The sequence below is a fragment of the Montipora capricornis genome, chromosome 6, assembly GCF_036669925.1.
Source record: "Montipora capricornis isolate CH-2021 chromosome 6, ASM3666992v2, whole genome shotgun sequence".
Classification (NCBI taxonomy): Eukaryota; Metazoa; Cnidaria; class Anthozoa; order Scleractinia; family Acroporidae; genus Montipora; species Montipora capricornis.
The window spans coordinates 3,126,671-3,151,670 of NC_090888.1; the positions used below are offsets into that span (position 1 = coordinate 3,126,671).

At 38.4% G+C, this 25,000-nt stretch overlaps 3 protein-coding genes across 3 annotated transcripts in view; 1 reads left to right on the forward strand and 2 right to left on the reverse strand.

Moving 5' to 3' along the window:
• Window positions 1-1,449: 1,449 nt before the first annotated feature.
• LOC138051204 (Bardet-Biedl syndrome 1 protein-like) lies at window positions 1,450-7,293 on the reverse strand. Its single transcript, XM_068897364.1, has 2 exons — window positions 7,075-7,293; window positions 1,450-4,692 (listed from the first exon to the last, which is right to left on the reverse strand). Exons 1-2 carry the CDS (start codon window positions 7,185-7,187, stop codon window positions 2,943-2,945), a joined length of 1,863 nt encoding a protein of 620 aa, XP_068753465.1. The 5' UTR covers window positions 7,188-7,293; the 3' UTR covers window positions 1,450-2,942.
• LOC138051205 (protein DDI1 homolog 2-like) lies at window positions 7,227-10,365 on the forward strand. The gene is made up of 3 exons (XM_068897365.1): window positions 7,227-7,640; window positions 8,892-9,607; window positions 9,779-10,365. Exons 1-3 carry the CDS (start codon window positions 7,388-7,390, stop codon window positions 10,196-10,198), a joined length of 1,389 nt encoding a protein of 462 aa, XP_068753466.1. The 5' UTR covers window positions 7,227-7,387; the 3' UTR covers window positions 10,199-10,365.
• Window positions 10,366-12,581: 2,216 nt separating this feature from the next.
• LOC138051202 (protein dispatched homolog 3-like) overlaps window positions 12,582-25,000 on the reverse strand; it is a 30,043-nt gene continuing 17,624 nt past the window's right edge. The window contains exons 6-12 of the mRNA XM_068897363.1: window positions 21,491-21,526; window positions 21,180-21,364; window positions 20,187-20,507; window positions 17,600-17,867; window positions 16,375-16,547; window positions 14,458-15,315; window positions 12,582-13,819 (exon numbers count right to left, since the gene is read on the reverse strand). Coding sequence (XP_068753464.1) covers window positions 14,947-15,315; window positions 16,375-16,547; window positions 17,600-17,867; window positions 20,187-20,507; window positions 21,180-21,364; window positions 21,491-21,526 — 1,352 coding nt within the window. The 3' untranslated portion in view covers window positions 12,582-13,819; window positions 14,458-14,946. The remainder of the gene's footprint in view (window positions 13,820-14,457; window positions 15,316-16,374; window positions 16,548-17,599; window positions 17,868-20,186; window positions 20,508-21,179; window positions 21,365-21,490; window positions 21,527-25,000) is intronic.

Consider the following 25,000-nt stretch of genomic DNA (forward strand, 5'->3'; position numbering starts at 1 on the left):
ACCGCGTCAAAATCGATGCGGTTTGGAAGTGTTTACACGGAACTGTTTCGCCAGAACAATCCAAGCCATGATGGTATAAGCGAGTGCTGCACTACGCGCTAAATTTACTATTTTGAATTGAACAATGCAAATTTCGCGCCAAAATAGTGACCGTATTCAAATCGATGCGGTTTCGCTGTTTACACGACAGATAAAACCGCATCGTTTTGAAAACGCTCCACTTTTGGCAGCGATTCCAAATCGACACGGTTACTATAACAGTCTCGATCGGTGTCGTGTAAACGGAAGGTGTAACCGCACCGAAATCGATGGGGTTACAAATGAAACCGCGTTCGTGTAAACGGTGCCTCAGAGAAGCGGGCCGCTCGGCTGATTTACGAAGGAGGGATTACGTTTTTTCAAACGTTGGCCGTGTAGCACTTATATTTGAACAGACTTAACTGATTAGAGTGTAATGTGAAGTGCTAAGTATCTACCCCATATGAACCATGTGTGCGTTAGCCCTACTGATGGAAATGGCCCCACACAAGGACAGAGAAACTGGGAATTGAAAACGTTTGCAAAGGGACTGCTTGCAGTCTATGGCCACTTGGCAGCCACGGAGCCAGGAACGAGGTAGCGTTGCTTGGAGTGACCGGGTATCCTGCAATTACTCTTTTAGATTCTTCTAGGAAGCACATGGAATCCTATTATTGCAGCATAATGTCCATAATCAAGGGGAGTTCCTCTCCGATTTTTTTTCAGTTCGGAGAGCGGGCGGCTGTACACAGGCTATTTGCGTTGCATTGTAGGGCGATTTGAACGAAAGTGTTTGTATTGATACGTAGCTTATGGTTTTCAGAGTTTTTTGCCGAGTTTTCGATTAAATTATCTTCCAATGCGATTCTTAGATTGTCTGGTGTGCTGTAAATTAGGCAAGTGATATATCCTATACGCATCTGATAACAACTGATAACAACTGATAACAGTTGATCGGTAAGTAGGTGAAGTCTGTCGAGTCATACATCACCATTACGGAATGTTATGTCACGTTAACTGCTCGTTTTTTCCACAATTTTTCTTTTTTCTCAACCTGTCGGTAACCTGTTGGTTAGCTGTCGGTAGACTGTCGGTAACCTGTCGGCCGACAGTTGACCGACAGTCGGCCGACAGGTTTTTTGGGGAGCTCTTCTTCACAATTACCGCTATTTTGGGGGTCCCTTTAAGGACAATTAACAGATTTGAATCTACAAATTCTTTGAATGATCGGAGGTTTTTTATTCGAACTTTGTTATTCATGGGCAATTACATGCAATTTACGAAGGAACCGTGGACCATTTACTGGAAGTATTGTTACAATAAGTTCGAGTAGCTGCACATAAAACTTACAACGGGTATGGTACATCTTTTAACATTATTATTGTGCCCACCTATGAGTGGTTAGTTTTAGGACACAAACAAACACAGCAATTTTAGGACCATAAATTTAATTTTTCTCCTGTGTACAGTGAGTAGCAACTTACAGTTTTGAAAACCATAAAAGATAATACTTCACCTCCGAGTAAAGTCAGTCCAGAGCTAAGCAGCATGGTTTGTGTCAGTTAAATGACTGCCAACAAAGCAGCAGTCAGCTTTAACGTTATACAAGAAAGCCTTAGTTGGCGTGATCTAGAATAGGCCAAGTTGTCCCCCCAAATTTTGCATAAGTATTGTTTTTGTTTTCTCTTGAGACCGTTGTAAGTCCCAAGAGAAACTGGAAACAATGCTTATGCAAAATTTGGGGGGACAAACAAAGAGTATTATGGTATTTTCCGAGGTGTAATGAACAACTGTCTCTGAACAAGTTTCAATTTTGCTTTCACCAACAATAACAATTATTATTATTACTGAAGAATCATCCAAGGATTTATCTGCTGTTAGCTTCCAAAAGGCAATTACCTCCATCGCTCCATCACAGTGAAGTTAAGAATTAAATAGTGTTTCTGTTTTCAAGTATTTTACGAGACAGTCATTGATGTTGAAGTATTCAAAGGGTTTATACCACAAGCAATAAATGTCACAAGTTATTGAATAACCTTAATTATACAGTATTACAGTCTACGCCTCAAGAAGAAATTTACGAAAACCCTAACTTTAAAATAACATCAATGTTCTGTTATTTCTTTTGTTGCTAATGCATTGTTGATGACTTAAAGTGAAACTATGATCCTCGCAGTTACGAATGCAATCTTACCAATTGTGAAGAAAGGCCTGAAAAATTCAGGACTTTAACCAGTCACCTGATTTCATATCCGGAGTTCAATACATGATTCATTTTGTTGATGACTCAAAATTGAGTGGATATCTAATTCCTTGTAATCATAAAATAAAAGCTCTTAGTTGAAGGCTATGAAATCCTGTTGCCTTTCATTGACTAGGAAATGCGACGCAGTATTTTTTTAACCAAATGCCAGTGATATAACAAATAGCTAAACAATCATGATGTAACTTGCTTTCAGCAGTCAATAGTAATAATAACAATAATAATTAATACCACTAGAGTGGTTTTCGATTAAGTGTCAAAAGTAATAAGTGAATTACTTTGGTTTATGACTACTTCACTCAGTGATTGGTTCAAAGTTCTCGCAACATTTTTTTCAACCAATCAGAGGTGAAACCAAAACCAATCATGGCTCGCGCATGCACATTTTCCCGCCCTTTGTGTTGGCTACGTGTAATTACTTCGAATTTTGATTGGTTTAGTGGATTGTCTCCGACCTTTTTGATTGGCCAAAGTAATTACTTTGGTTTTAGTTTTACGACACTCAATTGAAAACCGCTCTAATAACAATAACAATAACAATAACAATAACAATAATAATAATAATAATAATAATAATAATAATAATAATAATAACTGCTTCAACAAGTCTCACACTGGGAGATGTCTTCCAATTTGGATTCTGCTATTGCAGACTTCTATTCTACACAATAACCAATGCTTCACTAACTGGCATATTAATCACAGCAGTGATAACTGGAATGCTGTTGCCCTGATGCAAAACAAACACTTTGATAGCATCTGAAATGCCCTTGTCACTGATGCACTCAACCAGTGTTTCATAAGCATACATCAGACCTGGAACAAGTAGAGGAACAGTAATGCAAGGCTTTGACAGAGCATACAGTGAATCATCAAACTGAAATGTAATGAGGAGGTTTGTAGATGGCACACTAGACGAAATGTTCTGAAGGTTAACAGTCAGCTTAAAGGCTGGGCCGATGCCTTGAACTTGTGCCGATAACTTCAGAGGTTCAGTAGCTGAAGAAGAGATGGGGTTCAGGCTTTTCTGCAAAGCACTGACGTAAGCCCTTGCAGACATCAGGCGAAGCAAATAAAGATTATGCTGGAACATTCTGTGCATGCTACTTGCACTGTCCCTCTCTCGCAGAGTTTGATCCACAAAGAGCTTTGTCTTCTTGGGGACATTTAGCTTAATAGATTGTGCAGGGGGCGGGCCGGGCGTCATGTCCTTCCCTTCAAAGTTTGCCGTTCTTTTTAAGATTTTCACATACAGTCCACCACTTCTTGTTATAAGAATCAAGGCGCTATCTTCACGGCCAAACCGGCCAAACTTTAAGGCAGTTACAGCATCTGGCATTTTGATTGTATTGACAAGATACTTTTCCTTGTAGATTCTGACTTCACCATTGCTCAAGGCAACCATGACTGCCTTAAATCCCCTGGCTTTGTGATCCATGAGGCTCATGGTGAAGATATTACTGGGGAGGTAGACTGTCCACAACTTCTTCCCCTTAGTTGAGAAACACAGCAGAGTGTTATCCATACAACCAACAATGATACTTTTTCCTGTGCGCTCCAGACCAACTGCTTGAGCTCCAAGCTCTATACAAGCTTTAGCATTCTTGCTGCCTCTCTTCAAAGTGTAAACTTTACCATCTCTGCAAGCAACAACAATCCGAAACTCAACATCAAACAGGCCATTAACAGAAACAAACACTGGAACACTTGGAAGGCTCATCTTTGCCAGGACAGTGAAGGCCTCAGGATCGAGGACAAACACATCTTTACTCTCTGTGCCAATTACAAGGCAGCTAACAGCATCTTCATCTGCAACACTTTTCTTCATTGTTCCCATGCATGTGATAACTGTTTGCCTCTTCAGTGGTGCATGTTTATGGGCATTGGCAAAAGCTTCAAGTTCCTCTGGCTCAAGAGAAAGGAATTTTAAGGAACGAACTGAGAGCAAGCCCTCACTTCCCTCATTCTTCAAGCTTTCCAGCATCTCCCTCAGCAAATGAATGTCAATCTTGTCTTCTTTAGCTTGATTCCAGAGATCTTGTTCAACCGCATTGACTTCTAGTGGTGGTAGGGTAAACTTGAAGTAAGGCCTCAAATTCTTGTACACATAGATAAATGGCCCAGAGGCTACTGCCACGGCAGGAGTTCGTGGATCATTTGTGTCCATGTAAAATGATACCAGAGCTATTGGGAGATCTATGATGGCACTCTCCATGAACAAACTGGTACCTTTAAAGACTTTAAGTTTGGTGTCATAGGTCCCGGTGCCAAGGTCTGCAACTAGAAGTTTGAAGTCTGAATCAGCATTCAGATCTGCTAATGAAATAGAGGTTGAAAAGGTGTAGAGGGACGCCATTGGGTCCTGATGGGCATTAAGCCAAACACTCTTTTCTGGAGGTTCTTCAACATCCCTACGAATAAGAATAAATAAGAAATGATAATAATTATAATGATTAAGCTGTTGGATATGATGATTGTGACGATCATGATGATGAACTTATTCATTACATTTTTCTAACCCTCCTTTATACTACATGTAGTTTTTATCTTCGATCCACCCCAAACCGATCCTCAAAACCCTCAAGTACGTAATATTTCTCAAGAAGGGCTGTGAGCCTCCTGGGTCAAGCTGCATTTAAATGGGTTGGTGCTGGTCGTGGCTTAAGAGTGTACGTGTGGTTTGGGCTCATTAACAACACTTTAATTCAGTAAAGTCCGAAGAACAAAGTATAGGATTTGACTCTGTTTTTTGGAATTCAGACTTTTCAATTTATTTATATTTTATTTTGGGGCTGCAATGTGGCTCCGTTCTTTGTCTCGTAGAAGGAAGTGCAAGTAAGATTTGAACGCGGTATCTCCTTAGAGCGAGTTTCAATAGACCTTATTCACGTTAGCCGCCATGTTGGATTTGCCTTTATCATGCAAATTAGCTACACACTTCTGAGGGGCAAACAACACAAGTTCGAGAGGTTATAACAAACATCTTAGCCACAAAGATGATTTGTTTCACGTTGAACTTGACTTGAGACAATCCCGTAAACCAATCAAAACTAGAAGTAATTACATGTCGCCGACACAAAGCACAGGAAAATGTGCATGCGCACGCCACAATTGGTTTTGGTTTCACTTCTGATTGGTTGAAAAAGTGGCGCGAGAACTTTGAACCAATCACTGAGTGAAGTAATCATAAACCAAAGCAATTCGCTAATTACTTTCGACACTTAATTGAAAACCGCTCTATTCAATTTTTATTGTTATGACCACTAACAGGGAAATATGTATTAAAGAATTGTTTTTGCGTTTTTCATTGCACGCAATGCAATATCCGGTCATCGTATGACTCCCTAACACATTTTACTGGGCTAATGGTATAATTTTATAATTCTCCCAGTATTAAAGAAAGAGTTTTAAATATTTTTAAATAACCTCGTAGAAACTTGTAAAGCATCTGCTTACTGGTTTTGATTGGAGCCAAAGCCATTAACAACGGTTTAAATGTGAACAACTATTCTACGATTGCACTTAACCGTATGGTTGGGTCAAAGAATGTGGACTTTAGGACGGAATTGAACTGGATGTTGACCAAGATAAATAGTATATGATTGGCTGTTTGTTGCAAAATTCAACAATGTACCGGTATATTTGTATGCAACAATCTATATTGATTCAACTTCAGGGAGGTGGAGCTTTATTGATGTCCGGGAACTTGCGAAGAGTTGAATGTAAATGAATTGTTGAATGAAAATACTTTTGTTGAAGTGACTTTGTAACTTTGGACGTTGAAGTCGCATAAATATTCTTCTTGCACAAAAATAGCCCTTTTGAAGTTGAATGAACATACCGGTATTTGTTGAATAAACAAAGCCCGTATTGAAGTTGAATGAATGTAGTCATTGAATGAAAACATCCGGTGTTGAAGTTGAATCAACATAGTAGTTAAATGAAAATATCCTGTGTTGAAGCTGAATCAATATAGATTGTTGCATACAAGTATACATTAGGGCCGTTTATACGAGAGAAACTAAGCCGCGGCTTACATAAGCCGCGAACACCCCGTATAAATGGTACAAAATCTGCGTTCACGGCTTTCTCAAGCCGCGGCTTATCCTGGCCGGGGAGTTTATACTCGTATAAATAGTTGTTTTCGCGGCTTACGTAAGCCGCGGCCAGAGTTAGCCGCGGCTTATTTTCTCTCGTATAAACGGCCCTATTGTTGAATTTTGCAACAAATGGCCAACCATAATTGTAGCATAAAAAATCATCGAAATACTGTGAATGTTAAATTAAAGGCAACCGGCTAAAATCCCTTCGAACAAAGTATTGGCTATCCGTAGCCCCTTGTTCTATTATAATCTAAGCAAGATTGACAAGCAAATCAAAAGGAGTTTATATGAATACTTATATCATGCCATTCAAGCCTGAATAATTCAGACTTTCCTTCCTTTACTGTCTAAGTAACGTTTATCTCTGCGATTATCTAAAATTTTATCACGGAAAGCAATCGTTGCCAGGATAAAACATTGTCGCTAAGCTCTTTGCATTTACTTTCTGGAACACTGGGCAAACGTTTGGTCGCAATACGTTTAATAATCCACGGATTTGATCAGATATTAGCGATACGAACCACTTCAGTCCCTTCGTAGAGGTATTTTCAGACGGACAGTACAAGATGACCATAGCGCATCTATCAATTATCGAGCCAGTCGTTGTTCGAACGATGTGCCAGTCTTCACGCTAATACAAACTAAAAATTTCACCCAATAACATTAAAACCTATCAGATAAAAAACGCACCTTTGACCAGACCCATCCAGAGAAGAGTCTGTATGAGAAGTCATATTTTGCGAGGAAAATAATCTCGATGCCACGACAATCCTGCAAAAATCCTCCCAAATGTTGTGTCCCATGTAACCATGCAGGTAGCCTGGCAATTTAACCCAGGTTTCCTCGTTTATTTTTTACAAAAGAGTTTGGGAACGGACTTAGTCACAATTACTGAGCAATTACATTATTTCGGTTGATTATACAATAGGTTTGCAAAATTAATTCCTGAAGGTACTTTCGCACTGCTAATACACGATTGCACATTTCATCGTTGAACAGCAACATGAAAGTCACCGTAACCTTAGAAGGCGATCAAATATATAATGTAGATGTGAGCAATGATCTAGAACTGGACAATTTTAAGGCACTGCTGGAGTTCGAATCGGGCGTTCAGTCGTCCCAAATCGTGATTTTTCACAACGGCGTACAACTCCGAGACAACACAAAGACGCTGGAAGGCTATGGAATCAAAGATGGCGATGTATTGTTGATGCAACGTGTCATGCAAGCCACAGAACCTCTTCGACAGATGTCAGGTCAGCCAAGAACTGTTATCGCTTGAGTGGGAAAAAACGTCAAATTCTAAGAATTTGGGATGATGCTTAAATGATCATCCTTACAAATCCTTTAACTTAAGTGTAGAAATAACACTTATCCTAAATTAAGCTGACAAATCTGTGTTGAAGATTTTTTCAGTTGTTTAAAGTTCCCTTTTGATGTGTACGGTCGTAGAATAGTTTTTAATTCCACATGCGCAATTTGTCCTATTTTGAAAGATGACGTCATTTCACATGTGCTGAAATAGACCAGTCTAGTATGAATTTTTTGATGAGATTTATCAATAGTTCATTTGGTGTAAAAAAAAATGCAAAGAATTGTCAGTATAATTATTAGGTTCAATAATATCCCCAAGCAAACTATGTTTCCAGGATTGAATGTGATAAGATGCATGTGTCCTCATGCCACTCGCCTCAACTTTGACATCAACCTGTGTTAAAAAACAAAAACAGGCAAGTGTACTCCAACACTATTCGTTAAGTCAACATAAACAATTACTAAAACTCTCAGTTAAAAATTGCACAAAAAATTTTTGACTTTATTCTTTAACCTCAGATTCAAAAGGACACTTTGTTATCCAATGAAGCAATGATCTTCGTAGTTCTGAACGCAATTTTAGCAATTGTGTAGAAAAGTCTGAAAATTTCAGGACTTAAATGGGGTACCGGTGCGACGCTCTAACCAACTGAGCTATGAAGCCGCTGACGTTAGGAGCTGGTCATTTGTGGATTCAATTTTTCAGGCTTCTCTACGCAATTGCTAAAATTGCCTTCATAACTGCGAGGATCATAGTTTCTCATGATTTCATATCTGCAGTTTAGTATATGATTCATTTCATATCATTTCATTTACATTTTGTTATGTTTATCAAACTTGACAGGGCACCTTATTATATTTCCAATCCTGGACGAAAAAAAAAAAAAACAGGAACAATCCTGTTTCATAAGTTATACTCAAAGACAACATCAAACACTAGTCATAGCCTTGGCGTTTCAGAAAATATAAAAAAGATTGTTCCTGTTTTTTCCTCATACCCTCAAGGTTTTCACTTTTTATTTACACATGTAATTCATCATTGCCCGAGTGATCATAACAGCAGTAGCCAATTGTGACAGGCTGATGTCTAAGAATGACCTATAAAAAAGTAGGCTGTTGCAGAGAGAGAAAGAGAGCGAGCTGACTTACAGTACTTCCAAACACCACTTACACTGATCTTTTCCTTTGTATAGGCATGGGTCCAATAAGTGGGTTAGACTGGGGAAGCATACAAGTCCCTGGCCAATCCCATCCACAGTCACCACAGAATCAAACTGGCCAGGCACAGCCCCAGCAGGCAGTAGTCGACAGAGATAGTCCACAGTATATAAGAGACATGTTCTTAGCTGACCCCCATCAACTTTCCCTGCTAAAAGAAAGAAACCCAGAACTTGCTGATGCACTTTTAAGTGGGAATTTACAAAATTTTGCTCAAGTGCTCCAAAGACAGCGTCAGGAAAGAGCTGATAGAGATATGCAGCGCATTAGAACCATGAATGCCGATCCGCTTGATCTTGAGGCCCAGAAACAAATTGCAGAGGAGATCCGTATGTCAAATGTAAATCAAAACATGGAGATTGCTATGGAGTATTCTCCAGAATCCTTTGGCAAGGTAGTCATGCTGTACATAAACTGTAAGCTGAATGGTCACCCTGTGAAGGCATTTGTCGACTCAGGAGCACAAATGACATTCATGAGTGCAGCTTGTGCAGAAAGATGCAACATCATGCGACTGCTGGATCAGCGATGGGCAGGTATTGCTAAAGGTGTGGGAACACAGAAAATTGTTGGACGTGTTCATGTGGCACAAATCCAGATAGAGAAGGACTTTTTGCAATCATCTTTCTCTGTAATGGAAGATCAGCCAATGGATTTAGTTTTGGGACTCGACATGTTGAAAAGACATCAGGTAAGAAGTTTAGCTTGAAAGCGGTTTTAGCAATGATGGTGATGATGAAGGAAGTTATTGGGGAAGTACCAAATGTTCAAATGCTTTCGATATATTGTATAACTTAAGGTCTGTTTTGTCATATATTAATTAATATAGAATCTCAAGAATTTTACTTCATCAAATTTTCAGTGTTGCATTGATCTAAAAAACAATGTACTGCACATTGGTACAACTGGGACAGAGACTCCATTCCTTGCTGAGTCTGATCTACCTGTGACTGATCGTCTAACGTTTAGTGACAGAGAAGAACAGATGACTCAAGACAAGCAGCTGGCAGAAATGGAAGATAGAGAACTGGCAGAAGCAATGTTACGATCAGCAAACAGCAGCTCCCAAGGGTCAAGCTCTTCCTTTTCTTCCCCGTCTTCATCTTCTGCAAGCATGTCTGGAGCAGCTAACATTCCCGAGGCAAGCATTCAGAAGATAGTAGATCTTGGTTTTACAAGGGATCAGGCAATTTTAGAACTTCAGAGAACCAATGGTAATGTTGATATTGCTTCTGCTGCACTGATTGCAAGGTCCCTTTCATTTCCACCACAAACAAGATGATAAATGTGTAACATAGGATTTTTTGAAATTTGGAGTGGCTTCTTAATTGCTATTTTTTTTTAAGTTCAAGGATTTTATTTGGTTCAATAGTAGGCTTCTAGGTTACAAGGTTACAGTTATTGCATTTCATTAACATGTTGCGCATTAATAAATTCGATTAAAGAAAAGGTGTGACCAGTGATGTTTGTTTCAAAATGCTTGTTGTCTTGTTGGTATGGGTTTATCACATCTCAGAGGGCTAGTAATCTCAAAGGCAACTTAAGCCAATTGACCTCTTTTGCTTGTATCTCTTGTTTTCTCATTTCAGACCATGTGATGTTCTCAAGGGAATTTTCCTTTTGTTTTTTCATACAAAAGCATGCGCATAATTTAAGGCCCGTTTAAACGATTCAACATTTTGACCAACGTTCGTTCTGCCAACAAAAGTTAAAAAATCAGAGATTACTACTAGTCTAATTGAAGGATAGTATCCTGTATGAAAATTTACAGGGGTATTCATGCCCTTAATACTGTGATTCTGCTATCAGACAACCCCCCCCCCCCCGCCCCACCCCCACACTTTCAGTTCAAGTCAAGCATACCCAAAAGCAAGACTGTAGTGAACACAAGGGTTTCAAGTAACCTACATCTCACAAATGGAGTGGTTATCAGAAAATTTCGAGATATGAAGATAAAAGAGAGAATTAAAAGAGTCACATTATTTTCAGATGTTTAATTTTCAATAGCTGCTCAAGTTACTGGCTGCAATTCACACAAGTAGGGTGATTATAAGAAAATTATGATTATTTATGGCCAATTCTCAACCGTAGATATAACCAAATTCTCAATGACATTCTATAATTAGAAAAGAGAATGTTAATTTTTTTTTACAGCTTTTCAAGTAGTTAACGATAACTTGCATAAAATACTTCCTTGTTTACCAACAGAGGAATTCTTTATTCATGGGGTTCATTAATTAAATCGGCTCAAGCCAATTTCAACACTTGAAAGAAATGTTCTTATTGGAAGGATTGACACTATTATCAGTTTACAGCAATGTTATGGTTCAATTCTTTCGACCTCTGTTCACTTGTGCAGGATGTAATGTCTGTCAAGTCAGGGACACATTCTGACACATTTCGACGCGCATTCGTGACCATCTCAGAAGGGACAGGACTTCTCACATTTTCCAACATTTGCAACACTCTGAAGAATGTTGAAGACTATGTTCTTAGAGCTGTTTCTCCATTCTAGATACAGCACCTAATCGTTCCCAGTTGTTGCTCAGAGGCTGCTCTATCTTTTAGCTAGATTTATGGTTTAGTGTTAGTTTCTGTAGATTTGGTGTTGCTGTTGTTGTTGTAATTTCCTGCCATTAAGCACTTAAGTTTATTTTTATTTTGTTACACTGTTTGCGTGAACATTATTGATTGTTTGCATTTAGTATTGTTGTAACGTTTACCGGTAATTTAAAATTCTAACGGCAATGTATTAACATAAGTTCAAATTGTAACATTGACTCAAATTCAAAATCGCAATGTAACAAACACTTGCAACTGAAGATGATCAATTGAAACATGTCTTGTAAACTCAAAGTTGTTGTCCATTTTTTACGAATGTTATGGGATTATATCAAGCACAATTATTGCTGAAAAAGATTCAGTCATTTTTGTGACTTAAAAAGTTACCATGGCAACACAAAAGTCCTGCAAGAACACCCCATATTTTAGCTTTGGCTGCTCATATCTCAAAAACAAACTGGGTGAACCCATGTTTTTCTTTCTTAAATATAATCAGCATGCCAGAATGAAACTTCCTGCAAAGTTTAAAAAAATTCTGTGGAGTGGATTATGAGCCACCTTGAATAATTGAAAATTTAAGGCAGCTCTAAATCTGCTCCAGAGTTTCATCTTGGCCTGCTAATTACTTTTGTGCAATAAAAAATTGGGGTAACCAAGTTAGTTAAAGAGCAACTAAAGCCAAAATATGGGGTGTTTTGCAAGGCTTTCATGTTGTCGTGGTAACTTGTTACGTCACAAAAATGACTGCATCTTGTTCAGCAATAATTGATGTTTCACGTGGTACCATAACATTGCTGTTACGTGATGAAATGTTGTAGTGTCAATCCTTCTTATAACAAGGTCTCTTGAAAGTGTTGAAACTGATTTGAGCCACCTTAATGGGGACAGGGGTTCTCCATTGACGAGGTAAATCGTCTGGCGTTAGACATAGTAAAATACTCTGGCCGGTTTAGGCCAGTTTGGACATCAAAGGGTTAATTAATGGAGTTTGTTTGACCTGTGTTGATGTTCATAAATATGTAACAAGAGAAATGGAACGTGAACTAAAGCAAAAATTCACAATGTGAGTTCTTTGGTCAATTTAAAACAAATGCACATCACACTTCAACATTTTACTTACTAAATTTTATTGCTTAATGACGGCAAATTACACTAGTGTAACAAAACCTCTTAACAGCAAATTTCAACACTGACTATTTTAAAAATAACCAAAATTTTGGCTAGCATTTTTAAATGAGTGGTGCATATTGATAAATAAATCCAAAAATATACAACTCAGCACGTGGTGTTTGGTTCTAAAAAGGATGCACCCTGACTTTACTGTCCTGGCATTCAACAGACCATTTTCTTTTTTATTACTAGGGTCAAGAAAGTGCTTAAACAAGGCGTACAATCCTGCACAAAATTGTTGAGACACTACTTCCTTCTTCTTATCTAAACCAATTCTTTCCACATAGGGATATCTCGGTAATTTGCACTTCTCCTTCAAAAACTTGTTAATAATTAAGGAACCCAACAGCATATCAAGACACCGATAAAATGTCACAAGCATGAGCTTTAAACCCAATAAAACACTCCTCATTAAAATTCTGTTTTTGAAGCCGTTAAAAACACTTGGTACGTGTTTTATCGGGTCTAAAAGCACTTGGCTACACCTTAATCCTGATGAAACACTGCTGCTCGTTTGTTAAACAGTACATAAACAATATCACTTTGGTAAGGAAAGGGGAAGGGAGTGTTTTAGGGCTTTTCTTGTAGGTAGTCTGAGAGAACTAAACTTCAGAAAGGTCTCAACTGACTGCTTTTGTCCAGGATTGTAGGCCAAAACACCAGGCCCTGTTGCTCGAAGCCTGGTTAGTGCTAATCGTGGGTTAAGAGGTATCAAAAACTATAGGTTTTCATGGTATTTAACGCTAGTTAGCGCTAACCATGCTTCGAGCAACCTGGGCTGGGATAATGGTAACAAATCAGATCCCAACCATGCATGTGTCCATGTGTTGGCTGAAATCTTACCAACAAATGACTGACCCAATATACACTACAAATACATCTGCCAACATAACTACCAGCACAGCAGAAAACATGGTGCAGCACAACATCTCCCCAAAATGACTGCTGACTGCAGACCAATGGATTTTTGGTGCATTGGTTGAATGCAATACATTACCCATATTACCGTTGAGGATTAGTTGCCTTGCCTAGAAAGACACAAGAAGCAAGACTGGGAGTAACACAGATAGTGATAACATTCTTTAGCCCATTTGCAACCATTTATGTACGTAAAAAAAAACTTCTGAGGCCATTGCATTGCGATTACCCATTATTTTCAGACCTTGCGACACTTAAGGTGATTCCCTGGTTTTGCATTGCGCATTCCTACTGCGCACGATTTTTGCGTCATCAGCACGCGCACATAAGCGTGCGCGCGTACAAAACATAAGGGATTTCCCTCAAACTAAGCTCGATAGCGAGATAAAAGCTCCTTTTCTCTTAAACGAGCACGGTGACCCCCACTTTTTATTTTATAAATTCAATGAGAACAATATCCGCAATAACTGAGAAAAAATTTGGCAGAAATCTATAGCTACTTTTTTGGCAAATGAAATAAATGCTACAGATAGAGACGTAACGGGCCCAGCAGAGCAAGTCCAAATTATGTTTCCTTTAAAGGATAAAAATATCAATTAATAATGCAGGGTATTTGAAGCCATTTTTTCTGGGACGTAGATGAATGAGCAATCAAAGAAAGTCGAACTCTGTGTGATATAGCACGCCGCATTGAAAAATAATCGATCTTGTTTGTTGTGCACTGAGATAACCAAAAGTCACCTAAATAACCATATTTGTCAGCATCGTGGCATGAAAACAAGCGCGGTGACCCCCTCTTTTTATTACCTTTTTAACATCTCCTTGTACTGTAATGTCATCATACCAAGTTTCATCGGAAATCTATGATGGGTTCTTTTACCCGGGAATCACCTTAATGAGGAACTTTTTCTTCTATTTTAACTCCTGGCAGGCAGGCATTTCAGAACTTGAACCCATTGATCCCTGAGAGTGAGATTGTCTAAAACCAGACAATTTTACTTGTCAACAGGGGGTACCCTAGGGCACCTGAGGAATGATTGGGTTCATAATACTGGTAATTGTCATCTGTTCCCCAGAGCATGTCAACAGGATCTGGATCTGATGTTCTACTTTAAAACAAAGGTGCAAATTGAATTTAAACCAAAACAAATAATATTATTCTTATTTGGGAAGTCTTTACAGTTTGCCCAAAATAATATTATTATTAATATTAAAACTACTCTATTTACAATGCTATACCTGACAAAACCTTAAACAGAAACTTATAAAAATACCCTGCAGTACTATAGACTTGTTGTCAGTGATGTTCTATGTTTTTCCATTGCTTAAGTCGTCTTATTTGGCCAGGGAATAATGCAGACTAGTCTGGGTTTGAGAGAACTATTCAGGTATTGGAAACAAAGGCTCCCCTGAAGGCCCAGGTATTCTAACAGCCTTCCAATTTATAAGAAACAAAATGAGGGCTCCTACTCCATACACAGTTAACACAGTAACTAAAGCTTTTAAGGTTGTCCAACCAGAGGATTTGAACCTTGCTGGAGCAATTAAGCATAGCAAAGCCACACAGATTGACAAAGTGAAGAAAATTGACACGGCTGTGTTAATGGCCAGGATTTGCCCAAACTTAGCAAAAAGCTGAATGGTTGTCACACACAGAGGTATGGATGCCACAACTGTTGTAATGGCTGAGCTAACGATTGCTGTTCCTACGTGGGACATGGCAGCTACAGTTCTCCAGCCTCGAATTTCCTGTCAAAGGGGGAAACACAGTTGACTACACATTAAGAAATGAATTTATGTGTAATTAAATTCCTAGCTGAGTCTAAACCATCTTAAGCCACCAGTGAAATTTCCACAAAGGACCCCAGTTGTAGATAAAACTATCCACTGGATGTATAACTAACCAGTATACAAATCTATTAGTTTTAATAGCATCTGCTACATGGGGTTGAGTTTACTCACATGGCAGAGTTAGGGACACCTCATTTAGTCTTCTAGCGCTGCGGCACTAATTGGGGACATTGTACATTGGAACCAATACAAATTAACTAACATGAAATTGTAGGTTGGTTTTTGAGGAGAAGGGAAAACTGGACTACCTGGAGAAAAACCTCTTAAAGGACCAACAAACCCACTCTACCTATGATGCTGAGTTTGGGAATCAAACATGGACACACTGGTTGGAGGCAAGTGCTCTCACTACTGCACCAGCCCTTTAGAATCCTTTCCACTTCATAGTATTGTCTGTATTCCCCAAAATGGTGGCATTTTAGTTGGGGTGAAGAGCAAGATAGAAAATCAGCCTGCATCTTCATACTTGCATTTTTGGAGATATCTGCAAGTAATATGGCCCTGAATAACATAACCCACTGTCAACAAATTACCCAGTCCAACCTGATAACTGTGCTACATGTAAATGATCACAAATTCTCATCCAAAACTACTGTAGGCTAAAAGCCTGAACATGTTTGTTTCTCAACTCTCCTTTTAATGGTTTTCCACGTTAGCTCTACATTTTAAAAAATCCATCCAAAACCCAATGCTTACTCCAAATTTCGTTAATCCTTTTGCCCTGGCTGGGACATTAAAACGCCAGGACACTATCTGCCCTACCCTAAGTTCCTCAATCCTTTAAGACAGCGTGCAAAGCTCGTGGGAAGTCTAACCAAGCCACAGGTCACAAGGGAGGGAGAAATACAAAATGCACTGCACTTTGTGAGCTTCAGGATCATCTCAAGGCTAGCAAACTCCACCCTAGGAAATTGCAGTGACTTCCAATAAAATAACAGCAATCATAACAAATAATACCTTTGATGTGGTGAGATCTGGGGGTATAGCATTTCCTGCCAGAATGTATCCTTCTACAAGATGGACACAGTAATCGACAGATGTCCCAACTAAGATGGAAAGAGAAATGGCCTCCACAGCACCAAGTTGCCATGACGCAACATAGAATATTGCCACCACCGAGGTCAGAACACCTAAACAAAAAGAGAAAAGCAAGTACATGGTTTAGGATTTATATACCCACACATGGTGGTTTACAATAATTATTATTCTTTGTCTAGGGTGAGTGGCAACCAATATCGGTCCATATTTTATCTCACCCAACCTATGAATGTATGTAAAAAGAGGACACACCACAGCACCAGGGTTCTCTCCCCAATTCAAACATGAGGCCAATAAAAAAATAATCTCTGTTAAAACCGGCCAGACTTAGTATTTTACTCTGTCTAACGCCAGACGATTTTACTCATCAATGGGGAACCCCTGGGAGTCAATGCGTTAAAGCATACATCCTGACAAAGAGTGTTGAAGCGCATCCCGTCAAAAACAGTTTTCGTTGATACATGTAATGACTGTAATTCTCTCTACCTACACTTCTCTGCTCCTATACAAAGTCAGCAAAATTTATTTTATCTTGCTTTTCAATATTCCATCGCCATAAAACACTTGAAATCTGCACAATAATATTTGTGTTTAAAGACAAAAATTTATATCTTATTAGATGCTTTGGTGTGTAGTATCGCTAAGTACTTTTACGAGTTGTGCTGTATTCTGACAAGCCCGCAAGGGCGAGTCAAAATTCAAACAACGAGTAGAAATACATATATCTTATTAGATGTTTTGGTGTGTAATATCGCTGAGTACTTTTACAAGTTGTGCTGTATTTCCTTGTAAATTTTATTCCAACATTTTTAGTGTTGAAGAAGCTCGAATAGGCAAAACATCCACTTGAATTAAAGACCTCCTACCAGAAAAGTTTGCATCTTCTTCTGTTTATTCAACCTACATATATATATATCTATATAGGCAATAATTATATATATCAATATAGAGTGAAAGCAGTGGAGTAAACTTCTAACTGGTCCGACTCGATTTAATAACATTTCGGCTGTTCAGCCTTCTTTAGATAAACATTAAAAACTAAAAACTATTTAATATTTATTTACAGATTGTAAATAGTTTTTAGTCTTTCAGAGATCTCTACGAGAACCTGTGTCTACGCTATATTGTGACACGATCCACATACCTAAAATTGTGATAGAAACAATCAAAGTGAGAAGGCCATTTGCTGTGAAGATAGCCACAGATCCCAGACACAGAACAATTGAAAAAACAATTCCATAGATGGCACTGTTGATAGCTATGACCTCTGTGAAGGTGTTCACCCATTCAGAACTGGTCTGGAATGCAGAATGAAATCCTTTGGGATACGTCCGAAGTTCTTCCTTTAAGAACTTGTTCCATTTGTCAAAATCTTCCACTCTCTCCCAAGATGACTTCCCTGAGAAGACAGTCTACAGGAGAAAATAATTTTTTCAGTGTCTGATTAAGCTTTCGTCACTGCAAGATTTGTCTCACACTGAACAGTCAGAAAGATCGTTTTGCTTTATAAAGAATTGTAGTTAGTCTAAGAATTAATGAATAAATCAATGAATAAATCAATGAATGCGTGAGTAGGTGAGTGCATGCATTGAGTGAACAATATTAAATTTTAATGAAAGACAGCAAAGTTCACTTCACTTCTCGTAATAATTCAAGTTAATGATTTAAAATAGAAGTTCACAGAGATGTAACTCTCCAGCATCTCATCAATATCACAGTGGAGCCCTGTTAGAAGGTACCAATGTCTGACTTCTAAATTTCAAAACCAGATACCGGTATGTTGTAATTTCTCATGTTCTTTGCAGTGCCTCCCAAAATTTGTAGAGTGATATCATTTACCAAGACACTATATTTAACAGCTCTACACCAACCTGATACACTGAAGGTATAAATTGAGCACAATGTATTTCAATGGTGTAAATTATGACAGAGGTATTAAATATGTTCAGTATTAGTTGCTTTCTAGGGCTAAATAATTTCATGTAATCCAAAAGAAAAACATTCTATTTTGTGAAAGCTAATTGGAACGTCACATGTTGAGTGATGCAATCCAAGGTCTTTTACCCAAAATTTACAAAATAATGTAGCTTTTGTGGTTGGCCATTTTTTAAAGAGATGTACATGTACGGGTCTTACACATGAACAGGTTACATGCAATTGTGTTAAGGTATTTATTTTAAAAGAGAATTAACTATTGGAGGGTAATGTGAAGTGCTATATTCTACCCATGTAAACCACGTGAGCATTAGCCCTACTAATGGAATTGGGCCCACACAAGGACATTCCCAGGGTGGGAATTGAACCCACAACCTTTAGGTTAGGTCACTGCTGCTCTACTGACTGAGCTACAAGGTCAGACGGGAGCAGGTCATGGGAATTTAGGATGTCAACATCACTGCAATGAATATGAACAAGTACAAGGAAGGGTTACGCTTTTGCAAATGCTGGCCGTCTAGCACTTTTATTTCAACTGAATTACGGTAAATAGTTAATTCTGTTGAAATATAAGTGCTACATGGCCAATGTTTTCAAAAACGTAACACTTCCTTGTATTTTTAGCCTGAGTAATGGACAGGAGGTGACATAAGATAACTAACAGAAAAAGTTAAACAGTATGCTTATGAACTTGATCAAAAGATCGAACACGAGTGAACGTTGGTTGCTTTCAAAATTGTTGGGAACAAAAAACCACTATACATGACAGTACACTTCAAGCACTTTTCCTTATTTTACCACCTGTTGCTAACCTGTTTTAGGATTGCAAGCGAGAATTTTTTTAATTTTATTTTACCTCTAGCAGGGCCATTAAACCCTTTGACTTCCAGGGGTTCCCCATTGACCAGTAAAATCGTCTGACATTAGACAGAGTAAAATACTAAGTCTGGCCGGTTTCGGCCGGTTTGGATGTCGATGGGTTAATGGAGACATGGTTTTTCAGTGAGTGATTAATGAAATTGGACAAAATACAGGATTATGCCACGGCATGGTAAAAACAAATGAAGTGTCACATGACAATGAAGACAAAATAATTGGACGTGTGGCACAGGATGTGCATGTATGCTCAGAAATGTCCTGGTCCTTGAGCTCTCCAAAACATACACAAAACAAAATTTCATCCAAGATAAGAGCTCCCATAAGGCAGGCCATTGTGCATACCCCTGTCATGTCTTTGCACACAGCTTTGCTCTGTGGGTTCAAAAGTAGTCAAACTTGTTGAAGCCACAACATTTTTATATTTGATATTAATTTTTGGACTCCTGAATTCTGACTCCTTACTTCTACACTCTTTCAAATTTACTGGCAAAACAGTTTTGATTATAATAATGAGCACAAAAAAATTTCAGCATGCTGATTGGCTGAGAGCATGTCAATTAAATGAAATAGTTGCATTGATAGCCAATCAAATGTGACCCCTGGATGGTGCAATACATGGTGTAATTTTACCATGATTGTGTGATATGCATACGGTGCTTCTGCTTAACTATCTTCAATTTTTTTCATGTATATTATTAATAATAATATTGTGCAATTTGGAATAAATAAGTACTAAACGGGCTCTTGCAATTTTCTGTGTCTTTGAAAAAAATTTACTTGTGCTTGTTTGAATGAAGCAAAGTCAAAATTCGCCAGAAATAGTGCAATGTAAAATTAAGGAACCTGACCTGAATAAAATCCTGCAACAAAACAGTATACATACATGTAGCTGCTAAAAATAAAAAAATAGTATTTACCGATTCAAATGCCATCTTCATCCAATAAGTACCATTGGTATAATCTCCATTAGGTGCAGACATCTGCAGCAGCTTGGCACGCGATTTGCCTGAGCTGAATTCAGGTACTTTGATGTCTGCGCAATGTTTGCCCCAACGATCATGGCGTGAGCCTTTCGGGAAAGAATCTATAATCCAGGAAGGGAAACAGTCTGCACCTCCAGGTCGAACCAGTTCAGAATTATTGCTCAGTCTTTTACACAGTTTGCATGCATACTTGAGGAAATTGAGATGTTCCTTCTTCACCATCTCAGAAAATGCGTAATCTGGAATAACGTCACCCTGAAACAAAATATCTTGATTGAACCTCTAGAAAATTCAATTCCTCTGTTACAGAGATCTTAGGGCCCGATTGATTGACCCTATTCTGGAATAAGAAAACGTGAAGTGATGATTTCAAACGGTATGTCTGGCATTTTGAAGCAACAAGGATGATAAAAATACGTTTAAAATAGTGTTTGACAATTTTCAAGTGGATCTCCACAAAAACGAAGGATTTCTAACTTCTATTCCATGTATTCCTATTCCGGAATATGGTCAATCGAACGCACCCTTAGTTTCAAATATTTTTTTTTAGTTTCAAATACTGCAAAGACTCCAATTTTTCAGTTGTCCTTTAACCATATCATTCCTGATCATTTCTCTACTTTTATTTTTTAAGAGTGCAAATGGCTCAATGAATTTTGCTACATTGACAATGCTCAAAGTAAAAACATTTGCTAGCCTTACCAAAAGTGTTCAGACTGAAATTTATTTAGTTATCATGCTGGGGGCAACTTTGCCATTCTAAGTCTTCAAAATAAAGTAATTAAGATTCAAGGATCATACCTTGAACTGATAACTCAAAAGGAAAAAAAATGTCTGCTGAAGTTACAGAAATGTAATGTACTGGTAATTGTCAAGCAATGTCCTATACTTGTTTTTATCTTTGATAGCTAAAAGTTTATAAAGTACCTTCTCTGTAAAAACACTCTCTCTTACAATCTTGCTGCGATCAATGGCCTTCAAACCAAGTATAACATAAACTGTGGCTGATGAATCCACGATGGGTTTAGCAATGGGGTCACAGTTACCAGGACAACGAGGAGGCCGTGTCCCTCCCACAGGGGGTTTCGTTGTGCCAACATTCCCAGAGTTCTCTGTGTTAAAATATGACAAAGCAACAAATTCAGTGCCTACAAAAGAAAGTTGCAAAATTTTGAATGTCACTTGCTATATCATGGACATGCAGTAAGTTTGACAGCCTCACTAATGACAGCAAATACCTGACTTGGGTCTCTTTGTTGCTGGTGGTGGATTTTCTGTAAATTTATAACAGTAAAAAAGATATTAACAAGTTAAACTTTGTCCCTTATTGTGATTCGGTCAAAATGAGTAAAAAAAACTTCAAACATTCTCATTCAAAAAACGTTTCCATTAGCAGGGTGAGACGAAAATGAAAAGAAGAGATTGCCCTTCGGGCAAGCTCTTACTTGAGGTTACTAGCCCGAAGGTCTGAGGAGCTAGCCCGAAATTAAATTGTTTATAAAGAATAATCAGATTTATTTAATTATGCAAAATACAAGTAATGATATCAAGCATAGATATAAACTAATTCTTCGTAGTATTTTCAATTGATTCTTGAATGTGATTTTCGTTTTAACTTCAACCTCATAGTTCATAGTTTACCTGGTGTAATATAAAATATATTAACTAAAACAGTTGAACAGTGAGCTATAGGAAATATTTCAGTTGCTTGTTTGTACTGCTAACATGAACGAGGTTCTCGGAATGAACATCATCAACAAATTTGCTGAAAGTTTAGGAATGCCTTTAGTCAATTTGAATATCTAAAGAATGTGTCTCTCTGTCTGCCGTCGGCCCGATTGCAATTTGCATATAATCAACGCAGTTAACGCACATGTATGAAAATTGTTTTGCTTTGTAAGACCAGAAAATTTTTAGAAATTGCAAATGACTGTTTCAGAGTAACATTTTATTCAAACATGGGCGAAATAGTAAAGGAAAAACAACCTCTGAATTGGAATGGGTTCGTTCCTTCGATGTTTACATCTGCAGTTACCCCCGTTGACGGTCAAAAATATTATAAATTTACGGAAATCACAACACAGTTATTTTGGTGAATGTCATGAACGATCGGTCAATTAAACTACCACTGTAATCTGAAGTCTGTCGATATTCGATGGAGTAAATTCTCTTCAAAGCTCATCAAGCTGACAAACTCTTCCAGAAGTGAGAAAACATCATGTTTTAAATTACTGGAGTTGTGTGTTTTTGTTTTCATTTTTTTTATCGGATAATAACGGCACCAGGCCCGGGTTGCTCGAAGCATGGTTAGTGTTAACCAGCGTTAAATACCATGGAAACCTATAGGTTTTGATATCTCTTAATCAACGGTTAGCGCTAACCAGGCTTCGAGCAACCGGCTCCAGGTCTGCTAGCTTTTCTTCAAGCGAGTTTTTTTCTTGTTTTTTAATTTTACACGAAGTGGGCCTTTTTTGTTTTAATAATAAATTGGCAGCTTTAAAATAGAAACAAGAATCCGGATTTGGATTTTCCTAACGAAACGCAACTAATTTCCGAGAAAATCCACTGCACCGTGACTTGGCTGGAATTTAATTAGACTGATTGTCTCGCACTGCACGCTGTCAGTGGGCAAATATTGTCATTTCAAAAATTATATTTCAGTCGCTTGTGTAAGCAGAAAAAGTCATGACGTTATTTACAGACACAACTAAAATGAGAGGAAAACGTTGTCACGCTACGTTAATTTGGCCTCATAACGTTATCATTTTCTCTCAGGAGCTTTTTGCTACACACTTTTTGGTAGAAAAGCTCAATTTATCACCAGAAAAGAGGAACCAACGGTGCTTGCCCATCGGGCAAGCTACGATAAGAAAACGCTAGCCCGACAAGTCATTCCACTAGCCCCGGGCTATCGGACAGCACTTTCGTCGCGCCCTGCATTAGTCTTCTATTTTAACTTCCCAATTATTTTTAAGTACAAAAAAATGTCTACAATACAGCTGTATGTCAGCTTGGACTAGAATTTTTTCTTTCTTGCCTTGCTTTTATTCACACCAAGCACATTCAAGTCAGAACTGCACTAAATGGGAACTTCTGTATTATCATTGCATTATTACAAGCTCCCGCAGGGGTGGCAAATACTGTCCTAAAAATTCAGTGACAAGTCTCTCGAAATGTTGAGTACTTTTTGAAGAATTCTTGCTGTCTGCAATCCAAATTTCAACATCATATTAATCTTAATTCATGTTATTGTCCCCTAAACATAAAAAAATCTCATTATCATAAATTATTTGCTGCAAGTGTGCATTATTCCATAATCTTCTTTACCACATTGACTCCTGAACTGTCCTCCACTGACGAGTAAAATCGTCTGCCATTAGACAGTTAACCCATTGACTTCTGGGGTTCCCCACTGACGAGTAAAATCGTCTGGCGTAATAGTAACAGAGTAAAATACTAAGTCTGGCCAGTTTAGGTCGGTCTGGGTGTCAAAGGGTTCACCCATTGATGAGTAAAATCGTCTGGTGTTAGACAGAGTAAAATACTCAGTCTGGCCAAGTTAGGCTGGTTTGCGTGTCAAAGGGTTAAATCTTTTAACCCTTTAACTCCCAATAGTGCCCCTTATAGATTTTACTCTGTCTAACGCCAGACGATTTTACTCGTCAACGGGGAACCCCACGGGGCTGAAAGGGTTAACAACAGCTAGATTCACTCAAAAACTATGTCCCCATTAACCCTTTAACTCCCAATAGTGCCACTTATAGATTTTACTCTGTCTAACGCCAGACGATTTTACTCGTCAACGGGGAACCCCATGGGGCTGAAAGGGTTAAATGTCAGTCCTAGGGGTCAGTGGGTTGAGCAATGCTAATAATAATAATAATGATAATAATAATAACAACAACAACAATAAAATAATTGTCGCGGCTAATCGCCGTCGCAAGTACAGCAACGACACAGCTCAACAAGGTCGAACCTAAAGCATACAAAGGCGCCTCTGGCAGCCGCTATACGGTCCATGTGTGACCTTGGAGCACAGCTTACAGCCAGCTGGAATCAGCTGTATGTTGGTTTTTGCTGAGGGGGGAAAACCAGAGAACCCCGAGAAAAACCCTCGAAGCAGAGAAGAGAACCAACAAAAACTCAACTAACCTGCGATCAGGCTCTATTTTAGTTTCGCGTGGTACGTAACGTGGAGTTGGCGAAACGAAAAATAGAGCCTGACAAAATTCCTCTTCGAAATTCCTTCCGCCCACTTTTTTTGATTGATTGACATGTCCTTCATCGGCCAATCAAATTTACTTCCATTACACCAATACACGCGTGGACGGCAGATTCATGCCATTTTGCTTTGACCAGAGTTAATTACCGTGGGAGGAATATTATAAACGAATTCGAAAGTTACCGTTGGCTTTAATTTGAGAAAAACAAATAAAGCATGGGGAATGTTTTCGACCGCTATGTTGCGGCTAAGGCCGGTGTAATTCTCCCTCTGAACTTCACCGAATATGCATCCTCTTTAAGCTTGACATCTTAACTTGTAATTGAGATAACCTAGCATTTTGTCGTTGGACGGTTTGGCAATAGATTTTTAAAGAAAAAAAAAAGAGGAATACATTATATAATCCTTTAACGTGTTTGCCCATGAAGGTTTCTTTGGTGATTTTTTCGGGTAATATCTTCAGTTGCAGTGTATTTCTAGAATTGCGCGCAGTAAACTCATGATAAGTTTGGCTGTTAATTTTTTG